Raw genomic sequence first — 22676 nt, 5'->3', positions numbered from 1 at the left:
TCTCAGGGCATTCAGTTTCCTCACGAGCAAAGGGTGTGGCAAAAGCCAGGTAAGCGGTGTTGCTGAGAATACTCAACGGTAGAATTTTCATTATCATTTTCATAACGTTCTAGGAATTACTAATTCGCTGGACATCGAAGGGCAATGTCCTTCGAACTGCGTTTCAGCCCCATTCACTTGAGAAACTAGAACGGTAATGACTGGTGGCCGCGGAGAAACAAGGTTAACTCACTTTGATGCATGACTCATCGAGAAAAAGCAATGGAAGCTTTTTTTTATTTTTATTTTTGCACAGTGCACGTCCTTTAGGACCAAAGCGACAGTGGGGACTCGTAAACAAGACAAAAAACATAGATGTTAGAATTTGGAATTCAACTTCGAACTAGCTATCGCAAGGCAGAGGTAATCGGTGTTACTTGGTAGAACCCTTGGTCCTGCACTGGACATAAACACAAGAGGATGATATTAATGTTGACGATCATAAATGTAAATACATTCCTACATGAATAAAAAACGGCTCTGAGGTGCAAATAGCACTGAACTGTTCATAGGGTCATTTGCGGCAGTCTAGATGGCGCTGCATGCTCGTTTCTTGGAACCTGAGTGCAAAAAGCCTTGGCCATTGCTTTGTGAAAGAGCCTTGGACAAAAGCATGGTTTCATAAACAGAAGTAAGCAGACCCTCTAATCGATGAAAAATAGGCGCTCTGTGTTATTCGACGTGAGTTCTCATGCTACACAAATTGAGATAAATGTTTCATCAGCTAGCACCGTAAATGACGGAGTAATATTTCAACTTCACTTTCCGCATAAACCACGTAAAACGCTATAAGAAGAAACATGGCACAGTCGTTGAAAATTTTGTGCTCACGGGCATCAACACATTCCTTTGCCGGTTAAATAGAGCTTCTTATACTCTTTTTTAATATTTAAAGGAAATGCTGCAGACGCTACGTATGTAGTACGGTCATAGAAGTCTCGCTGCGCGCGTTTTGCAGTGCAGAACTTTTTGAATGGCGACGCATTATGCCGTATATCTGTTTGATGTATTAAAATGGCAACTTGTGAAAACGTGTTCTTGTCAAATAAAGTATTATTTGTGCACCTTTTTTACTTGCAGTGTGCGGCATGCTGCATTTATTGCGTGCACAAAGGTTGCTAATTGGCCGCTGGCTGAAGGGACGTTTATCTCCGGTCGTTCGGTCTTAAATAATTTCAGATTCCCGAAGTGTTTTGTGAAAATAATACGCCATATTTTCTAACATGCAAGTATAAAGCCTAATTTTAGATCATTACGTGACGCTTATTTATAACCTTCTTGTCGCCGTGACGCACTAATTCGCGGTTGCGAATGCAAGCCACGAGCGGGGTCTCTTTAACCTCGTTAACGTTGCCGTCCACGAATAAAACGGAGCCTAGCGATAAATGTTATTCAGGCTAAGATTTTGCTTCGGCCTTACATTCTGCTTCTTTTCTATAGATCTGCGTGGCCTCTTGTGCCACACTTACGCCGAGGCCTTCCTCGGAGCCGCGATACCGGGCAGCTGCGATTTCGTCATGGTCGACGTGCCGGTGTCGTCACCTGAGCGGCACCCCGTGTACTCTTACATGACGACCATCAAAATAAATCCAGGTATTCATTATCAGGGGTCGTGGCACCTATAATGCTATCCGTCAAGCGCGGACCACACTCGCAAGACAACACAGATGCAGCATTGCACAGCTCAAACCTGATGTTTCCACTTTAGCTACCCTGGAATTACACGGATTGAAATATTTTTGCAACCACTAACGCTCATTCGTCGTCACTAGATGAATAATTTCCAAGCATAGCCTATTCGCCGGCGAGAAAACGGAAGAAGACGTCAGCAGCCCGTCGCGGTGGCGCATTCGCTGTGGTGTTGCGCTGCTGAGCGTAGTGAGTTCGCGCGTTTATTTGCTAGACACAACACCCACGTTTCGATAGAATAGAAATACAAGAACGTGCCTTACTTAGGCTTGTTAAAATAGCCACATACTCCACACAATCCAGAACCATCCGCTACGGCGTGTATGTACGCATCTGTTATGAACACGCTACACATGAAGCCATCAAGACGACAGAGCATGAGGCAGGCTTCCGCGATCAAGCAGTATTTTCTAATGAGAATGACTGCATTTCTTCGCGAGCCTGGTACTACGCGTTGTTTAATTTTACTTTTCATAAATAAACTCTAAGCTAATGCATCGGAAGCTGTATAAAGTGCGCTGCATTATCATAAACATATAACCCAAGTAATTAGCATTATGACTGCATCAAAAATGGGGGAACACGCCCATCGCCTATTATACCACCTACAATACGCAAGTCAAGCACGGCGTTTTGCTGGTGCCCGTTAATTTGTTGACCCGTGTGTGGGTAATTCATAAAATGACGCTACCGAGAATGTTTTCAACCAGGACTAGCTTTTCGGTTGTTCTCGCAACGTGGTGACGATGCGTCTTTTACCTTCAGCCATGGAGGAAGGAAAGAAGAGGAGGGAGCACACTGCAACGAGATTGAAGCCGAAATCTGTTGGGCCAGTGGTGGTCCAACATGTGATCTCACGTCAAAGTGCTCGGGTGTTTTTTAGTGTTCCCGCTCTGTAGGCAGAGACACGACAGGACAGCTCAACAAGCACGCACCGAATAAAAACTACTGGCATAGCTGCTGAGAACCAAACGTCTCAGAAAATCTCGGTTCTTGCTTCGTTATCTCGACGCGACAAATCACGTGTTGGGTCATGACTGTGGCTTCACGGAACAGTCGCTTGCCAAGGCTGGCTGCGTGACATCATGCTCCCTCTTATATTTTTCCTTCCTCCATGTGTTCAACTTAACAAACGCGCGCATTCACATTCGTTTATCCGCCGGCATTTCAGCTCGGCTCGAGGAGCGCATATTAAAGCATTTGAGAAGCGTACACGACATGCCGCTCCTGCTGGTGGTCAAACGAAGCACACTTCGAGGCAGCCATTTCGAGCCGCAAGCCGTGGTGAGAGGCCTTGTCCAGAAGGTCGCCGATATGAAGGCACACGGCATTGCGCTGAGCGATCATCGGATCACGGATGCGAACACGGCAGTCGTCTTGCAAGACGCTAAGGTACGCTGAGAGGGCTGTGGCAATGGACGCATTTGTGTGGCGAGTAGCTGTGCGTTCCGCCAAGCTTATCTGTGAAGGTAGCAGCAAGATGACGACTGCGGGGTCAACGATCTATGGACAGGTGACGGCATCATTTTTACTCCGTTCCATTTTTACTCCGTTCTTACATGGTTGTAGATACTTGAAATACGTAAGTGAGAGATACGGGGACTGTGTTCTGGAAAGTAGAAAAAAAGAAAGACTGAAAAATAAATAGTTCATATCGCCTCAATATAGGGTCAGCAGCACCCGCACGGTCATCGGAATCATGTGTGATCGCTCTACGCAGTTGCCAGTATGGTTATATGCTACGCATAGCCTCAATATCCCCTTCCACGGCAGCGGCTACTGCCTAGAGTGCTGGACAGCGATGTAGTCGACCGCCAACCAACGACGAATCGTTGGCTTCTTTCACATATGTTCCCTGTCTAGGGGACGGACAGCAGTGGAAGCAGCCATGAAATAAAGATGCATAAAGAAGCCGCGCATACTAAGACCATCCAATAAAGGATTTGGCTTTTGCAGACCCCTGCGACAGTGGAAAAAATTGTTTTGAAGGTCCTATACGAACACTGACAACGTTCTCAGTTGCACTCAAGGACTCCACAGGAAGGCATAGTCTGACAATGCTCGATGTTATGGTTGCGACGGCAATCGTATCGATATTCCAAGCGAATGTTCGCCATCGTCGTCGCCGTGAGGCTGCGTGTATGTGAAGGTATATGTATGTTATACGCCATGTCGTGTTAATAAATGCGGTATATGCACGCTATACTGCCCCACCATTCTATCACTAAAGTTGCTCATACCTGGTTTAACATTCTTCACAAACTTATTCTTCAGAATTTTGAGAATAACAGCCCCAAAAACAAATTTGACGAAACAAAAGACCAAAGTTCGCTTTAATTATTAAACATCAACGAAGCTGTACGATAGCAGGATTCAAGCACAATAACCCGAGCACATCATAATCAGCCTGGTTACGCCCACTGCAGGGCAAAGGCGCCTCCCATACTTCTCCAACTACCCCGGTCATGTACTAATTGTGGCCATGTTATCCCAGCAAACTTCTTAATGTCATCCGCCCACCTAACTTTCTGCTGGCCCCTGCTACGCTTCCCTTGGAATTCAGTCCGTAACCTTTAATGACCATCGGTTATCTTCCCTCCTCATTACTTGTCCTGCCTGTGCCCCCCCCCATTTCTTTTTCATGATTTCAACTAAGAGGTCATTAACTCGCGTTCGTTCCCTCATCCAATCTGCTTTTTTCTTTTCCCTTAACGCTGCACTTATCATTCTTCTTTCCATAGCTCGTTGCGTCATCCTCAGTTTAAGTAGAACACTTTTCGTAAGCCTCCAAGTTTCTGCCCCGTACGTGAGTACTGGTAAGACACAGCTGTTGTACACTTTTCTCTTGAGGGATAATGGCAACCTGCTGGTAATGATCTGAGAATGCCTGCCACACGCACCCCAGCCCATTCTTATTCTTCTGATTATTTCAGTCTCATGATCCGGATCCGCGGTCACTACCTGTCCTAAGTAGATGTATTCCCTACCACATCCAGTGCCTCGCTACTTATGTAAACTGCTGTTCTCTTCTGAGACTGTTAAAGATTACTTTAGTTTTCTGCAGATTAATTTTTAGTCCCACGCATCTGCTTTGCCTCTCCAAGTCAGTGAACATGCATTGCAGTTGGTCCCCTGAGTTACTAAGCAAGGCAATATCATCAGCGAATCGCAAGTTACTAAGGTATTCTCCATTAACTCTTATCCACAATTTTTAACAATCCAGGTCTCTGAATACCTACTGTAAACACGGTGTGAATAGCATTGATGAGATCGTATCTCCCTGCCTGACGCCTTTCTTTATTGGGGCTTTGTTGCTTTTTTCATGGAGGACTACGGTGGCTGTGGAGCCGCTATAGATATCTTTCAGTATTTTTGCATACGGCTCGTCTACACCTTGATTCCGTAATACCTCCATGACCACTGAGGTTTCTTCAACTGAATCAAACGCTTTCTCGTAATCAATGAAAGCTATCTATAAGGCTTGTTTATGTTCCGCACATTTCTCTATCACTTGATCGATAGTGTGAATATTGACACGTGTACTTATATTTATCGGGCGACCACGTTTCGCCGCCTAAATCTTATCGCACAGCGCGGGACGCGCCTGCATGTATCTGAAGTTTCTGGAAAGTTATCGATGCTTCTATCCGCTTTATGTTGTCGCCGAACCTTGTGTTATCTGATTTCATCGCGTGACGCGAATGGTGTGGAACTTTGTGGAAGGCACGCGGGTCCCAACGATTAGTCTGGAACATTCGATGACTGCTGTATAAAAGCTGACGCGCTGGACCCGCTGATCAGATTTTCGACGATCGCCGACCGTGTTCGCCGCTATCGTTGTGCTTAAGTGTAGCCTGTTTTGTGGGCACAGGTTCGCCCAATAAAAGTTAGTTTTGTCGTTCACAGTGTTGCTACTGTGTTCTTTGAAGTCACGACCACGTGACATCTGGTGGAGGTGCTTTTGTTCCATGTACCGGACGCCCCCGACAAGCCGTGATCCAAGCCCGGACCGTAAAGAGAGCACCAACGTAGTCACGGACCATCGAGTAAGCCGTCGTCTACAACAGCTGCCCCCGGAACACGGACTTCTACCTGAGAAGACCAGGAAGATCGTGGCTAAGACAACCCCAATGGCTGCCCCAGCGACCCCCGTTGTCCTGCAACAACCTCGGGACCCACCGACCTTCCATGGAGCAGCAACTGAAGACCCGGAATCCTGGCTGGAGACGTACGAGCGAATCGCGACTTTCAATAACTGGGACTCCGACGACAAGTTGCGGCATGTATACTTCGCCCTAGAAGACGCCGCCAGAACGTGGTTCGAGAACAGGGAGTCGACATTGACAACATGGGACCTGTTCCGTACCGGCTTCCTGCGCACCTTTACAAGCGTCGTGCGCAAGGAAAGGGCCGAAGCTATGCTGGACGCCCGAGTGCAGCTACCTAACGAGAACGTCGCCATATTCAAGGAAGAAATGAACCGCCTGTTCCGCCACGCCGACCCGGATATGCCCGAAGAGAAGAAAGTCCGCCTTCTCATGCGTGGCGTGAAGGAAGAACTTTTCGGCGCTATGATAGGAAGTCCACCGAAGACCGTAGAAGAGTTTCTTCACGAGGCCACCAGCATCGAGAAGACACTCGAAATGCGGAACCGGCAATTCAACCGCCGCACGAACTCTACGAACTACACAGGAATTCAGTCACTGGCCACCGACGACCTGCGCGAGAGTATCCGAGCGGTCGTGCGGGAGGAACTACAAAAGCTGTTCCCGTCACCGCAGCCTCAAGTGGCTTCGATTGCCGACGCCGTACGTGAGGAGCTCCAACAACAACTCGGAGTAGCCCCTGAATCGCCGCAGCCTCAGCCGCAAGCGATGACATACGCCACTGTAGCCCGCCGTCACGTTCCCCCTCCGCGCCCACGGCAGGGCCCAGTGACGACACAGTTCCGTCGTCCACCACCAACCCCGCCGCCAGGACGCCAACCCGTCACCCCACGCGGCATTCCAAGGAAGACTGACGTTTGGCGCGCCCCTGACCATCGCCCGCTTTGCTATCACTGCGGAGAAGCCGGGCACATCTACCGCCGATGCCCATACCGGGAGATGGGACTCCGAGGGTTCGCCGTGAACGCGCCGCGACCACAGATTGGCGAACGACCTCGCGATATCGCCGACTACCTCGCCGCTACTCAGTGGAGCCCTCGACGGCCGTCCCGTTCGCCGTCACCAGGCCGCCACCTGTCGCCGCAGCGTCAACCATACACCGGCCCAGCCCGGGGCCGCTCTACGAGCCCATATCCGGAAAACTAAAAGCAGCAACCGATGGAGGTGCGGTTGCTGTTCGTCGAACTGACGAAGATCCTCCGCCGCCGACGAAGACGACGAAGAAACCATCTCGACGACCTAATGACGAGACGCCGCCGCCCCGACGAAGTCAGGAAGCCAAGACTACACCGACGAAAGACCAGATGACGCGACGTACCAGCTTCAGTTCAACACGACGCAGCCGTCATCCGACACCAAGACCCAACTGCAACGCAAGACAAAGAACCACCGACCTCGACGTGCTTCTAGACGGCCACGCAGTCACCGCCTTAGTGGACACAGGGGCCGATTATTCCGTAATGAGTGGACACATCGCCGCCCAGTTGAAGAACGTTAAGACCGCATGGGAAGGCCCTCAAATTCGGACCGCTGGAGGACACCTCATCACGCCGACTGGAATATGCGACGCAAGAATAACCATTCATAACCGGACTTACCCTGCCACCTTCGTTATCCTCCAACAGTGTTCACGAGACGTCATTCTCGGTATGGACTTCCTGAACCAACACGGCGCAATCATCGACCTGCAGTCGAAGTCTATAACGCTGTCGGAAGATAAAGCGACACCGCCGGAGAGCCCTCGTAGTCGCCACGCCTTGAGTGTGCTCGAAGATCAAGTGAGCATCCCGCCTCGCTCCAGCATTGTTATTTCGGTCGGCACAGAAACACCCGCTGACGTAGAAGGCGTCATCAAAGGCGACCAACGTCTACTGCTAGACCGTGAAATTTGCGTCGCAAGAGGGATCGCTCGACTGCATGGAGGGAAAACTGAAGTGTTGCTGACAAACTTCAGCCAGGAGTTCAAGCACATCAACAAGGGCACGACGATCGGGTACATTGAGGAAATTCTGGAAACCAGTAATGCGTTTGTCCTCTCGGATTCCGCCGCATCTGCCCCGACGACCATGGTTCCCGAACCAAACTACGACATTAATCCAAGTCTCCCCATGGGCAAGCAGCAACAGCTCAGAAGTCTGCTCCGACCATACAAAGCCTGCTTTTCGACATCATCGAGGATTCGACAAACACCAGTCGCCAAGCATCGCATAATCACCGAGGAGTGCACTCGACCACTCCGCCAGAGCCCTTACCAAGTTTCGCCGCGAGAACGTGAAGCTATAAGAGAACAAGTCGAAGAAATGCTGCGCGACGACATCATCCAGCCGTCGAAAAGCCCGTGGGCGTCCCCTGTTGTCCTGGTGAAGAAAAACGACGGTACCCTACGTTTCTGCGTCGATTATCGTTGTCTGAACAAGATCACGAAGAAGGACGTATACCCCCTCCCACGGATAGACGACGCATTGGATCGGCTCTGCAACGCCAAGTACTTCTCGTCGATGGACCTCCAGTCTGGCTATTGGCAAATAGAAGTCGACGAAAGAGATCGCGACAAGACCGCCTTCATCACCCCGGACGGCCTCTACGAGTTCAAGGTTATGCCATTTGGACTGTGCTCGGCGCCCGCAACGTTCCAACGGGTCATGGACACGGTTTTAGCAGGATTGAAGTGGCAGACCTGTCTCGTTTACTTGGATGACGTCGTTGTCTGCGCCGGCAATTTAGACGATCACCTTAGGCGGCTTGCAACAGTACTAGAGGCCATCATGTCATCAGGACTTACTCTGAAGCCGGAAAAGTGCCACTTCGCTTACCAGGCGCTTCTATTTTTAGGCCACGTCATCAGCGAATCTGGAGTCCGCCCCGACCCGCAGAAGACAGCTGCCATCGCAAAGTTCCCGCAGCCCATCGACAAGAAGGCAGTGCGTAGATTCCTTGGCATGTGTGCCTACTACAGGCGCTTTGTCAAGGACTTTTCACGCATCGCGGAGCCGCTAACCCATCTAACCAAATGTGATGTCGAGTTCAAGTGGGAAACGCCGCAGGCCGACGCATTTCAAGAACTCAAACGACGCATGCAGTCGCCGCCCGTACTTGCGCACTTCGACGAGCACGCCGATACCGAAATTCACACTGACGCCAGTAGCCTAGGCCTCGGTGCCGTCCTAGTCCAGAGAAAAGATGGACATGAACACGTGATTGCTTACGCTAGCCGGTCGTTGTCAAAAGCGGAAGGCAATTATTCTAGAACCGAAAAGGAATGCCTCGCCATCGTTTGGGCTACAGCGAAATTTCGCCCTTACCTATATGGCAGGCCATTCAAAGTGGTCAGCGACCATCACGCGTTGTGTTGGCTAGCTAACTTAAAGGACCCTTCAGGACGGCTGGCACGGTGGAGCCTCAGACTACAAGAATATGACATCACTGTAACATACAAGTCCGGACGAAAACACTCAGATGCCGATTGCCTATCACGCGCCCCCATTGACCCGCCGCCGCAAGATGACGAGGATGACGACGCCTTCCTTGGCATAATAAGCGCGGAAGATTTCGCCGAACAACAACGAGGCGACCCGGAGCTAAAAGCCCTAGTCGAGTATTTGGAAGGGCACAACGACGTTGTCCCTAGGGCATTTAAGCGTGGATTATCTTCGTTCACGCTTCAAAACAACCTACTCGTGAAGAAGAACTTCTCACCAGTCCGCGCCAACTACCTTCTTGTTGTTCCGTCGGCGCTGCGTCCAGAAGTACTGCACGCCCTACATGACGATCCGACCGCTGGGCACCTCGGTTTCTCCCGAACGCTATCGAGGATACAAGAAAAGTATTACTGGCCGCACCTAACCGCCGATGTCGCCCGTTACGTCAAGACATGCCGAGACTGTCAGCGATGCAAGACACCACCGACAAGGCCAGCGGGATTACTACAGCCGATCAAGCCTCCTCACCGACCTTTTCAGCAGATCGGGATGGACTTGTTGGGACCGTTTCCGACATCAACTTCCGGAAATAAGTGGATCGTCGTAGCGACGGACTATCTCACCCGCTTCGCTGAAACTAAAGCTCTACCGAAAGGCAGCGCAGCCGAAGTGGCGAAATTTTTGGTCGAGAACATCCTGCTGCGACATGGTGCTCCAGAAGTCCTCATCACCGACAGAGGAACGGCTTTTACAGCAGAGCTCACGCAAGCCATTCTGCAATACAGCCGGACAAGTCACAGGAGGACAACTGCCTACCATCCGCAGACGAATGGTCTCACGGAGCGCCTGAACAAGACCCTCGCCGACATGCTAGCAATGTACGTCGACGTCGAGCACAAGACGTGGGATGCGGTCCTGCCGTACGTAACATTCGCTTATAACACGGCGGTACAAGAAACAACACAGATCACGCCATTTAAGCTGGTTTACGGCAGGAACCCGACGACGACGCTCGACGCTATGCTGCCGCACGTCACTGACGAGGAAAATCTTGACGTCGCTTCCTATCTCCAGCGCGCCGAAGAAGCTCGACAGCTCGCCCGCTTACGGATCAAGAACCAGCAGCGTACCGACAGCCGACAGTACAACCTGCGACGACGCTTCGTCGAGTACCAGCCCGGCGACCGTGTTTGGGTATGGAACCCGATACGCCGACGAGGACTAAGTGAGAAGTTACTGCGACGCTATTTCGGACCCTACAAGGTTATCCGACGTATTGGCGCACTGGACTATGAGGTCGTGCCAGACGGCATTTCGCATTCACAGCTGCGCCGCGCACGATCTGAAGTGGTCCACGTGGTGCGCCTTAAACCCTTTTACGGACGCTGACGAACTTCCTTATTTTGTTGTCTTCTTTGCTACGAGTGCTTTTCCTTATTACTTTCGTTTGTTTGCAGCATCGGGTCGATGCTTTTTAAGAGGGGGGTATTGACACGTGTACTTATATTTATCGGGCGACCACGTTTCGCCGCCTAAATCTTATCGCACAGCGCGGGACGCGCCTGCATGTATCCGAAGTTTCTGGAAAGTTATCGATGCTTCTATCCGCTGTATGTTGTCGCCGAACCTTGTGTTATCTGATTTCATCGCGTGACGCGAATGGTGTAGAACTTTGTGGAAGGCACGCGGGTCCCAACGATTAGTCTGGAACATTCGATGACTGCTGTATAAAAGCTGACGCGCTGGACCCGCTGATCAGATTTTCGACGATCGCCGACCGTGTTCGCCGCTATCGTTGCGCCTAAGTGTAGCCTGTTTTGTGGGCACAGGTTCTCCCAATAAAAGTTAGTTTTGTCGTTCACAGTATTGCTACTGTGTTCTTTGAAGTCACGACCACGTGACAATATGGTCTATTGTTGAGTAGCCTTTACGGAATCCTGCCTGGTCCTTTGGTGGACAGAAGTCTAAGGCGTTCATGATTATATTTGCGATTACTTTGGTAAATACTTTGTAGGCAACGGACAGTAAGCGGATCGGTCTATAATTTTTCAAGTCTTTCGCGTCCCCTTTCTTATGGATTAGGATTATGTTAGCGTTCTTCGAAGATTCCGGTACGCTCGAAGTCTTGAGGCATTGTGTATACAGGGTGGTCAGTTTTTCTAGAACAATCTGCCCACCATCGTTCAACAAATCTGCTGTTACCTAATCCTCCCCAGCTGCCTTCCCCCTTCGCTTAGCTCCCAAGGGTTTCTTTACTTCTTCCGGCGTTACTTGTGGGATTTCATATTCCTCTAGACTATTCTCTCTTCCATTATCGTCGTGGGTGCCACTGGTACTGTATAAATCTCTATAGAACTCCTCAGCCACTTGAACTATCTCATCCATATTAGTAATGATATTGCCAGCTTTGTCTCTTAACGCATACATCTGATACTTGCCTATTCCTAGCTTCTTCTTCACTGCTTTTAGGCTTCCTCCTTTCCTGAAAGCATGTTCAATTCTATCCATATTATACTTCCTTATGTCAGCTGTCTTACGCTTGTTGTTTAACTTGTAAAGTCCTGCCAGTTCTATTCTAGCTGTAGGGCTAGAGGCTTTCATACATTGGCGTTTCTTGATCAGATCTTTCGACTCCTGCGTTACCTTACTGGTATCAGGTCTAACGGAGTTACCACCGACTTCTATTGCACATCCTTATTGATGCCCATAAGATTGTCTTTCATTGCTTCAATGCTAAGGTCCTCTTCCTGAGTTAAAGCCGAATACCTGTTTTGTAGCTTGTTGGGGAATTCCTCTATTTTCTCTCTTAGCGCTAACTTGTTGATCGGCTTATTTACGAGTTTCTTCCGTTCCCTCCTCAAGTCCCGATCACAGTAGCTCGTTTTTACTTTGTCAAATGACGTTTACTTAAATTCATACTGCCACTTGCACTGCTACGAATCTTATAATTGGTGTAATAATCTAACATGTTGCTATCGCATTCATTGCTTTGCCCTTATGATGAAACTGTTATATTGCTTTTACAGCGAACCTGTATATAGCTACCCTGCCGCGACGGTCGATGTTCATCTGTCTACGCGCCGCGTAGACGGACGATCCCACAACCTCCGCAGGTGGGGATCGTTCTCCACCTGCAGCAAGTTGTTTCTTCATCCACTTCCTTTTCCATTATCTGCTTCCATTAGTACTTACGACAGACATTACCTAACAATGATGGGTAACCGCTATCATTTAGAAGAAAAGTGTACAATCATTGAAATCTACCGGTACTTGCTTATGAGACAGAAACTTGGAGGCTAACAATGAAATTCGAGAAGTTATGGACTGTGCAAGCAGGAATGGAATGAAAGAAAATCTGCCTCGATTTCCACCTGTGAAAGGGTATGTACAGCGAAGCTGTTGCCGATGTTATACAATCACAACTGACGTTGGACACGTACCACCACAACTGACGTCAGAGGACATCAGAGAATCACCATCACCACAAACGACGTACGTCACGCGCGCATGCACGTGTGCGGCAGTGCAGCGTACGTGCTCGTTCCTCTAGGGATTCCGCAAAGCGCAAGTGCCTTTTTAAACGAACTGAATTTTTCAAATAATTTGCGTCAGAAAATTCGTCAAGTACGACATACACACAAGGTGCAGACGTGATAGGTTCAGTTTGTAATTTGAATATACGAGAAAATACAATTCTGTTACGTGAAAACTCAAAAACAAAGCAATTTTACAGCTGCCGTTCCAGGTCTGTCTGGATGGCTGCGGTCGCTAGGTGGCGGTGCTATATTTTGGTGAGCACACACCCACGAGAGATCCCGATAAACTAGAAGCTAATAGCTTCTCTGCAAAATGCTAGGCGTAACGTTATGAAACAGGAACACATCGGTGCGGATTGTGGAGCACCGAGTTTACTTGGTAATAAAGAAAAAGCGGATCTCGGCAAAGATGCACTTATCCACCCCCCCCCCCCCCATCCACAACTCAATAGATCGCAAGCTGTCAAGTGGCAACAATTACAAACGAAATTATACACGAGCCCAATACTAATGCACGCTATTTATCCAGAGATACACAACAGATAAATGCAAAGGTCGTGGCACGAGATCCACGCTAGAACACATGCGCTGGGAATGCCAGGAACTAAGAGAGCACAATGCAAATGAAGCCTCCATCGACAGCCCCCGCGCGCGATGAGTAGCCGCGCTGCTCAGCTCGAACCTAGAAGACAAACTCTGGGCAGTCCAGCGGACCAAGGAAGCCGCCGAGAGGCGAGAACTCTTGGCCGTGACCTCGGTGGGTGCCGCAGCCCACTAACTCGCCTGACTCGAATCGTTGCGATTCGAAATAAAGTTTTCTCACTCACTCACTCGGGCGATCATGTATTGCTTAGGGCAGGTAACCGTGAAAATATATTTATAATATGGGTGCCAAGAAAAGACAAGCGAGTCCTAGGATGGTAGAAATTTAGGTCGTGCGATGAAGTTAGAAAATCTGAGGCCTAAGTTGGAATCACTGTCGCAAGACAAGAGTAATCGGAGATCGCTGGGAGAGACCTTCGTCGTGCAGTGAACATAAAGAATACGCTGATAATGAAAGCTTTCTCGAAACCATCGGTGGTGCTTGTGTTCTTCATAACGCTGAAGTGGCGCATACGAGAGCTCCTGCCGAAGCATTCACGATGAAAGATGTGCACCCAACGTGTATCTCTTAAACTTCATGGCACGCTTTGTAATAGTGCGTACGCATTCCATGGCGAGCTCTCCTGACATGTCACGGAAAAAGTGTAATGCCTTGTATCTGCACCAAAATGTGTAATCTGCAAATCTAAAACATTTCATCGTTATTGTAGTTTATATGTTCACGATTGGTAGCTTTTAAGCGATAAGGAACAATTTAAGGCAAAAAATTCGCTGAAAAGAGAATCCCCGAAGACATACATAGAGCTACCTAAATAATGCACGGCGGTGCTTACAGTAGGGGTGGGCCAACATAAATTTGGGAATGGACCAACTTGAAATTTCGAGGTGGGCCAAGTTGAAATGTAGGGTTGAGCCAAATGAGACCTGGGAGTAGGCCAATGTGAAATTTGGAGGTGGCCGAGGTATATTTCGGCTGGGCCAACTTGAAATTTCGGGGCGGGCCAATTTGGGGTTGGACCAAGTTGAAATTTGGGCGTGGGCCAATGGAAATTTGGGGGTGGGCTAACCTAAATACATGAGCGGGCCAACTTGAAATTTTGGTATAGGCCAACTTTGGATTTTGGGGTGGCCCAATGTCCAATTGAACTTTGCTGAATGTCCCTCGAGTTGTGAACACCTTGCGGGCAAGCGAGCGCGTATAGACGCTTAGCACGTTTTCATTGGCCCTTACCGAGGCGCAGTCCAGACGCAGGCGAGAGCCTGCGTTGACAAGGGGCGCGCGCATGACACAGGCTTGCGAGAGCGACAGCGAGGGTTACATGTCATCGCGGCGATGCACTCTCCACTCACGCAACGCATAACGTGCTGCTGCTGAAGCTGTTGTGCCCTTTAGACCACTCTGCTCTGTCGAGGCGCGCTCGTGCCCGGTGTTCCGGCTCGATTGGTACGATTTCATTCAAGGGGCCGGATGCGGCGAGAAAACCTGACAGTTGTCTGCTACAGAGTAAGCATTCTTTCCCACTGCAAAGACCATGGGTAGACGCGCATAAGGTGAGAAAAGAAAATAAGCGAAAATAAGGAAAAATGATGACACAGCCGAACCAAGCAAGCAATACTGGACAATTCTCAGAATTTATGCAGCTTTTATTAGTGTGTCATATCTAGTAGCGCATCGCCACAAGAAAAAGAAATGACGCACAGCAACAATGCTCGCTTTCAATTTTATATTCGCACGCTTAATGATAAGCCAGAGAGCTGTTCCCTTGGGTTTCTTTCCCACGCCGTTCTCCGCGCTGTTGTGTTCAAAGCACTACCGCCTAAAGGGTGGCAGTCTGAGGAAGTTGTTGTTTCATAACATTTGGTGAATCTGCGAAAATTAGAAAAGGTGCTGCTGCTGGTGCTGCTTCTTAAGCTTAGTCTTCGCGAAAGACTTGCGAAAATCAGAAAAGGTGAAAGAAACAAGACAGACAAGGCATCCCATGACTCCCGTTTTGTCGTGTTCATATTGTTTGCTTTCTTTCTTAATTTTCACTTCTACTAGCTAGCCAACTTGAGATTACTTCTTAAGCTTAGTCAGGTATAGGTAAGATACTCTCAAAAACTGTGCCTATAGCATTCATTTGTGACGTCTATATTGTGTGATACGACCACAAGCAGCATAATGTGACAGTGAGATAGTGCAAACAATATTGCTTAGCCAATTATTTTTGTGTCTCAAACGCAGATCCTATCCGATGAAGTTCAGTCGTACCACGGCATCATAAGGTACGATGTCTTCGCTGGAAACCGTTCAGCTCTGAGGGCCATGATGCTGGATGTGGCCAGGTAGGAAAAGCATATTCAAATTGATCCTCTCCGCTTCAGTATACGGCGTGCAAACTACGAAAACTAATCAGTAAAGTGATTAAGACCACGGCCTTTGCCATTTACTGTCGCTAGCCCAATTCACAAGTCTATAATATAATTGCGAATAACTGCTGCGAGCGTAAGAGTGAAAATGTTTAACTGAGTTTAGCCTCCTTTCATAAGCGGGCGTTCAGTATCACGCCCTGCGCGCCACATGAGTCGCGAAATCAGCGGGAAGTCGTAATTCCCACATTAATTTTATGCTAAATGCATGAATAGGAAAGCGTAAAACTTGCTCTAGGCTGTGACGCTGTAGGTACATTGCTGCGTACAACAATGCAGCAGTTGTGACTTCCACTGGAACCCGTTACAATACAGACAACTTTTTAATAACACTGCGCGTGGCGATACGTATACCACCAAGCTAAGCATTGTCAACGCTGTGAGAGCGGCCGCTCTTCTGACACAGACGCGCTCACCGTCACTAGAAGCGTTCACAACGACGCGCAGTTAAATGTGCAGTGTTCCCATGTAGGTTCTGTTAATTTCCTAAAAGTGGAATGTGCTAAGGAGGTGTGCAAGACTGTTCTTTTTAATCATCCTATGGCGAATCCCCCAGCCTCGCTGCGCGAGAAGTGTAATGCCTTGTATCTCCACAAAGATTCATAACTTGCAAAGAGATCTAGTCATTAAATTGTGTAAGTAATTTAAGCAAAAGTAATTATTACAAAAGGAGAAAATTTATAAATAGGCCTCCTGTTCAAATGCACGGGGACGCTTATGGTAGCGATGGGCCAATTGAAACTTGGTGGTGTGCCAAATTGAAATTTGGGGGTGGGCCAACATTAATATTAGGGTGGGCCAACATGAAATTTGAGGTTGGGCCAACTTGAAATGTGGGATGGGTCAGCTAAAGCTTCGGAGTGCATGAACATAAATTTGGGGATGGGGAACTTGAAAAATGGGGTGAACCAGTTTAAATTTGTGGGTGGACCAACTTGAAGTTTGTGCGTAGGCCAACTTAAAATTTCGGACTAGCCAATCTGATATCTGGGGGCTGGCGAAATGAAGATTGAGTATGCGGCAAATTATTTTGGGGGCGCGCTAACTAAAGTTTGTGGGCCTGCTTTCGCATAATTAAACAACTCCATTGGGGTTTCTGTTCTCTTCTTAGACATGATAGCGAATCCCTTTTATTTGATGTAGCCTTTTGCACCAACAGCAAACCTTCGATCACCTTCGTGTACCGAGTGTCAGGAATCAGCCGCACGTTTACACACCTGTACTTCGACAACTTCTATTCGAAGAAGATGAACGAAGAGAACTTGGTGAGTTTTTACTGTGCGTATTTTACTTTTGTTTTTTTATATGTCTCAAGCTGGAACTGTAGTAAACGGACTGCTGCGATAAAGTAAACAAAACAGCTATACCTTATCAAGCATCACCACATGTGTGATAGGTTTCGCACTAATCTGTCACCACAGTTGTTTGAATATAGGAACAGTTGTTATTTCTAGGATTTACTATTACACGGATAGAAAATTTTCAGGAAAAATGAATTGCCGTCGCGTTTGCTTAAAAAGACGAGCATCACTGTACTGTGACTTCTTGTTCTTCCCAAGTAGCTTCAGGCTTTGACAAGTTCAGACAAGTTTTACCCTTGCTCGTGAAACACGCTTTTGATGGTCTGCAGGAAGCCGTCGCGCAACAGGTCCCACGTAGTCAGGGTTGATTCCCGGTTCCGAAACCAGGTCCTGGTTGCGTCTTTTAAGGCGAAGTACAGATGTCCTTGCTTGTCGTCGGAGTGCCAGTTGTTGCCTGCAGCGACCCTTTCATGTTTCCAGCCAGTTATCGGCTTCTTCAAATGACGATCGGTGGCTCTGTGGGCTGTTGCAGCGCGATGGGGGACGCTTGGGCTGCCCTTGGGGTTGACTTGGCGATGAATGTCCTGGTCATTTCAGGCAAAAGTCCGTGCTCCGGGGGCAGCCCTTGCAGCCTGCGGCTACCTGGCTGGTTCTTGGCGACGTTGGTGTTGTCTTCCCCGTTCGGGCTTAGGTCACGGCTTTTTCGGGGGCTTCTAGTAGATGAACGCAAAGCACCTCCACCAAATGTCACGTTGTAAAGACGGCAAAGAACACAGTAGCAATACGCTGAATGACGATAATAACTTTTATTGGGCAACCTGTGCCCACCAATATAGACTACACTTAAAGCACAACGGTAGCGGTGAACGCAGTCGAAGATCGTCAAAATCTCATCAATGGCTCAAGCGCGTCACCTTTTATACACAAGCCATCGAACGTTCGAGAGTAATCGCTGGTGCCCGCGTGTCTTCCAAAAAGTTCTGCACTGCTAGAGTCGCGCATGCATGCAATCGGATTACACAAGCCTAAGCGACAACAGACAACGGATAGAGCGATCGATAAAATTAGATAAAATTACGGCACACGCGGGCACGTCCCGCCCTGAGCGATAACATTTCTTGGACGGTGAAAAGCGGTAACGCGAAAAAGATAAACAAGTACACGAGTCAATGTGTATGATAGATTTTGTACTAATTTGTCGCCAGAGCTTTTTGAATATATGAAAAGTCATCATTTCGAGGATTTAGGGCCCTATAACGTAAAACTATTCCAATATGTTTTTATTCCAATTTCCTGACGTCAAATTTGCGCAACCACCGACGCAAGCGCCGGGCGGTCACCCGCAGGGTTGTCTGCACAGACCAATCAAACGCTCTCCTCGTTCATAGGAGGTCACTTTTGTTTGCTTGAAAAACGAATAACATTGCCTACACTGAGCGGCTTGTCGTATCTAATTGGCTGACAAGAGGCGAGGAGAACGCTCAAGTGGAGAGGGAATTACTGGGGCAGAGCCAGTGCACTGATAATTGATAACCGGATAAAGAGGGTGGTGCCGACGTCTGCGATTGGTCGGCTTTCCCTTACTTAGATTGTGGTGACTGGTCGAAAATCGCGGCGGCATGCAACGGAAGCTTAAATATGACGCTAAAATTGACCCTCAGCAAGGAAGAGTTGGCAGAATGAGGTAGTAAACGTGCCGAAAGTGCTTGAAAACGTTACACGGTCACGCAAGATGTTTTATTATACGCAAATACATCCATGCTCTCCGGCAGGTGCGAGTAGGCAGCGTCTCAGCGATCGGCGGCAGCCATCTTTTATTCCTTTCGGAACGGGGCAGCCTGCGGCTATTCCGAAAAAAATTCAGTTTTGTTCGGCATATTAATGCATCTTTATCGCGTACACGTCACTTTGACGCGGTGAGTTTGTGTGGTTTTGTGACGTCGTGTGACAGGCAGGTGAAGTGGGTGAAGCCCGAAAACTTTTTACCAATAGCCGAGGGCTAATGGCGAAAATGGGTCGAATTAGAAATAACTGTTTTTCTTTTTTCTGTGAAATCATGCATAATCAGTGTGTCCACATCATATCAGATGGGGAGGTATTGCGGTTTTCGTGACGTTGCGTGACAGACAGGTGAAGTGGGGGGTGGTCGAAAAAAGTTTTTGACCAGTTGCGGAGGGCTGATAGCAGAATTGGAATAGAAAATTTTGGAATAGGTTTACGTTATAGCACCCTTACTGTTACACGCATTGGGACATTTCAGGGAATGTAAAAAGGAGTCTCGTTTGCTTAAACAGATAAGCATCAGTATATTGTGACTTCTTTTTCTACTCGAGTAGGCTCAAGTGAAATGATTAGACCAGGCACGTTTTATTGAAACATGCCGATAGCCTCCCAACATACCCTAAGAAGGTGCATGAAACTGTTTACACAACTGTGAACCATTTATCAACAAGCCCATTTATTATTGTCTTAAGTTTTACCCGCACTTTGGCCATAATTTCTCATATATGTATAAAAAACCTGATTTAGCTCTCTGTAACCTTGGTTGGGCGTCATTTCAAACAAGCTTCCTAAACCATGATCCTTGCCATAATACAAATTTTACCTTTCTATAACACACCGTTCATTAGTTCTGTGCGTCTTCGTTTACGAAAGAGTCAACTCGCGGTTGTAATATGCATAAGCGTTCATGCAAATTAGGCCTCGAAATGGAAGAAGCAACAGATAGCACTTGCCAACCACTTGAGTTTGCTTGTTCTGTAATAAATAACGATGTCTAGTGTTTTCCCTCATGGTTGTCGCAGCATATAAGGGCGTCTTTTTAGGTGAAATAAGGGATAGAGAAGATTATAGTAACTGAAGAATAGAATACAGTAGTCGCATGTTGCATCATGCGCTTCGTTTGAATAAAAGCGCGTTTACGAAGTATAGCTATTGTTTTCGTCAATAGGCCGCAAGCACAGAGGTGCGTTTTATTTTACAGAGTGCAGTCATAGACCGTGATTTGATACAACCTATGAGCAGACAGGTCGGCAACAAATCAGTGGCACTATCGATGACCCTGATGGCAAAGCAGTGCCCGAAAAACACCGTGACAACTTTCCAGACTGGAGTTGGCTGCGTCGACATTCCACTGAACCTGACGCACGTAAGTGTGCTATTCAGTGTTATCTGCTTGGCTGCTCAGCTTTGTTTCAGCAAGAAACTGTGGCTGTTGAATGTTAACCCTAAGACAAGTGTAACTCCTACGTGTTTCACGCGACAGTTGCGCTCATGGTAAATCCGTGAACATCCTCGAAATGCTGCAAGCTCATGAATCAGTCAGCTTTTATTTCGAACAGATTCATGGGAGTCTTTCGGTCGAAAGTACTGCACTGAGTAATAGTGATTGATGATTTTCGGCGAGGCCTCGCTGCCAATGAGATAGTACAGTGCAAACGTTATTACAAAATTGTGGCTGTATTCTCGATGATCAAGTAAAGCTTGAGAATACTGAATTGCCTGCCGTCATCACCAGTCTTTTTCCTACCAAAATATAGAAATGTGTGAAATGGGTACAAATATGTTGCACAATACAGATGTGTTCTTGGCCATGCTCTGTATGTAAACTTCTAGAGTCATTATATACTTGACTAACAAGGAATAACTAGAGAAATTGTAATTGGAGCAAAGCCTCTTACAAAGATAGGCTTCCTCAAACAAGTTATGACGAGTAGAAACCAAGTAATTCAACAAAAGATTGAACTGATATGCTAAGGCCTTCCTAAAAGTTGCTTGTTCGCTATGTGCAATATGTTTTATAAACGTCACCAACTGAAACAAATAATGGCTTTCAATAAACTGTCAGGTATAAAACGCGCCTCCGTTATCAGGATTTTGCCTTGTTTACCCAGTGAGGGTCAATCAGTTCACTCAGCTAGTCATATTTCCTCACCTTCGTATGTGTAGTAAAAGGTGCAGAATGAATGGAATGTCTAACTGCCTAAATGCGGGTGACACGTGGATATCGCTAGTAAAAGCGCACCATATCGTAAGCTACACAATTGAATTGTTCTTGTTATTCTTGGAGTATCGCCAGCACTGTATTTCACCATGAAACGGCGGTACTTCCAGAAATGTACCATCAAAGTTCCTGTGGAATCATCAATTCTAGAAGTACTATTAATTCCTAAGCGCAAAAGATATTCATAATTGGTAGTATAATGCTTGCATTTACCACGCGCGTTGCTGTGATGAGCGACCAGCTTCTTAATGGCCTTGAGCCATTGAGAAGCTGGTCGCTCGCCAGCTTGCCAACAAAAAGAAACGAATTTACATTTGTTGCTTGTAATAGTCTAGAATAATCTAGGAATTTCTGGTTCGACGAACAGGTGTGCACGTTCAACTTATTCTATGCCAGTACCACTTTTGCACTCTGTGGCACAAACAAAGTAAAACTGAAACGTTCCGCCCATTCCTCCACACTTCTGCTGGCAACGGCGCCTGCTTAGCATGCTCTGAAAATGCTTCTCGAAACTTGGCAGGATTGTGTACTTGGTCGGCGAACAGAGTGCTCTACTTGAGTTATGTTATGTACGGAAATTTTTTTCTCGCTTATCAAGCCCGTAACGTAAATCTTTATGCTTGTTTTTGCATCCCTGCCATTAGAATAAAAGGCAAATTTGTTGCGACTTGCATTCTACATGAAAGAAAAGTGTCCAACTGCAGAAATTTGCATCCTCATGTGCTCGCAGTTATGCACAATACCTCCTGGCAATATCCAATGTCATCACTACTCAGCCATGACGAGGCGTTATGCAGGCAACGAAGACCTCACGGAAGACATTTTCTTCGAACTGGAGCAAACTTTCGCAACCAAGGTGGGTGAAAGCGGCACTTCTCAGCCTAAGCCCACCGGAGCTAGGCATGATTCAAAAGCAATGTGTTAGCAATTAAATATTTTTTTCAACGCAACTGTAGTAGAGACGAGAAATATATTTTCCTTGCAATACAATGTCGACAACGGCTAGATCTGCTTTTATTTCCTACACGGTGGCTCGCGGTTAGAGTTGCCGAGGCTTTTTGCACAAGCAGCGTGTTATGCCCCGCACCAGTTTCAAACATCAGAGACCTTTTAAAAAAAAGCCAGATCATGACAAAATGTCATCGATTGACTTTGGCGAAGTATATAATGAAAGAAATATCAGCTTTATATCTAGAAGCAATGCGCTTTAGTATAAAGGAAGGCGAAGTGCACCAGTGGGAAAGTTCTAAGAAATATTTGAAAGTAGAAGGGCAAGAAACATTGAGTGCGTCGTGCCAATTTAATCACAAGTCCTTCTTTCTAGGATTACATTCGTCTCAGCCACATAAGCGATTGAAATGTCTGAGCAAGCTTTAGCATGAAGCAAACCTCATCGCGATGCTCGAATATGATTTTATTGTACAAGTTGCATATGTGACCACGTTTAACAAACGCAATATGAAGTCGAACGGATATTCATTTCTGGTGAAAATTCCTTCCGCACTGTACAG

General features: G+C 47.4%; 1 protein-coding gene across 1 annotated transcript; it reads left to right on the top strand.

Annotated features, from left to right (window-relative positions):
- Nucleotides 1-14894: 14894 nt before the first annotated feature.
- LOC142570594 (uncharacterized) lies at nt 14895-20442 on the top strand. Its single transcript, XM_075678964.1, has 5 exons — nt 14895-14956; nt 15677-15777; nt 17021-17126; nt 20146-20310; nt 20428-20442. The coding sequence occupies exons 1-5, from the start codon at nt 14921-14923 to the stop codon at nt 20440-20442; spliced, it is 423 nt and encodes a 140-aa protein (XP_075535079.1). The 5' UTR covers nt 14895-14920.
- The last annotated feature ends 2234 nt before the right edge of the window (nt 20443-22676 follow it).

This window comes from Dermacentor variabilis, chromosome 2 (assembly GCF_050947875.1).
Source record: "Dermacentor variabilis isolate Ectoservices chromosome 2, ASM5094787v1, whole genome shotgun sequence".
NCBI lineage: Eukaryota > Metazoa > Arthropoda > Arachnida > Ixodida > Ixodidae > Dermacentor > Dermacentor variabilis.
This window is presented reverse-complemented; position numbering and strand designations above follow the sequence as displayed.

Coding starts and splice junctions, on each gene's coding strand:
- LOC142570594 (XM_075678964.1), top strand. CDS start 14,921: ATGCGGCGAGAAAACCTGACAGTTGTCTGCTACAGA. Junction 14,957..15,676: donor TGACAGTTGTCTGCTACAGA/GTAAGCATTCTT, acceptor TCTCAAACGCAG/ATCCTATCCGATGAAGTTCA. Junction 15,778..17,020: donor ATGATGCTGGATGTGGCCAG/GTAGGAAAAGCA, acceptor TTGCACCAACAG/CAAACCTTCGATCACCTTCG.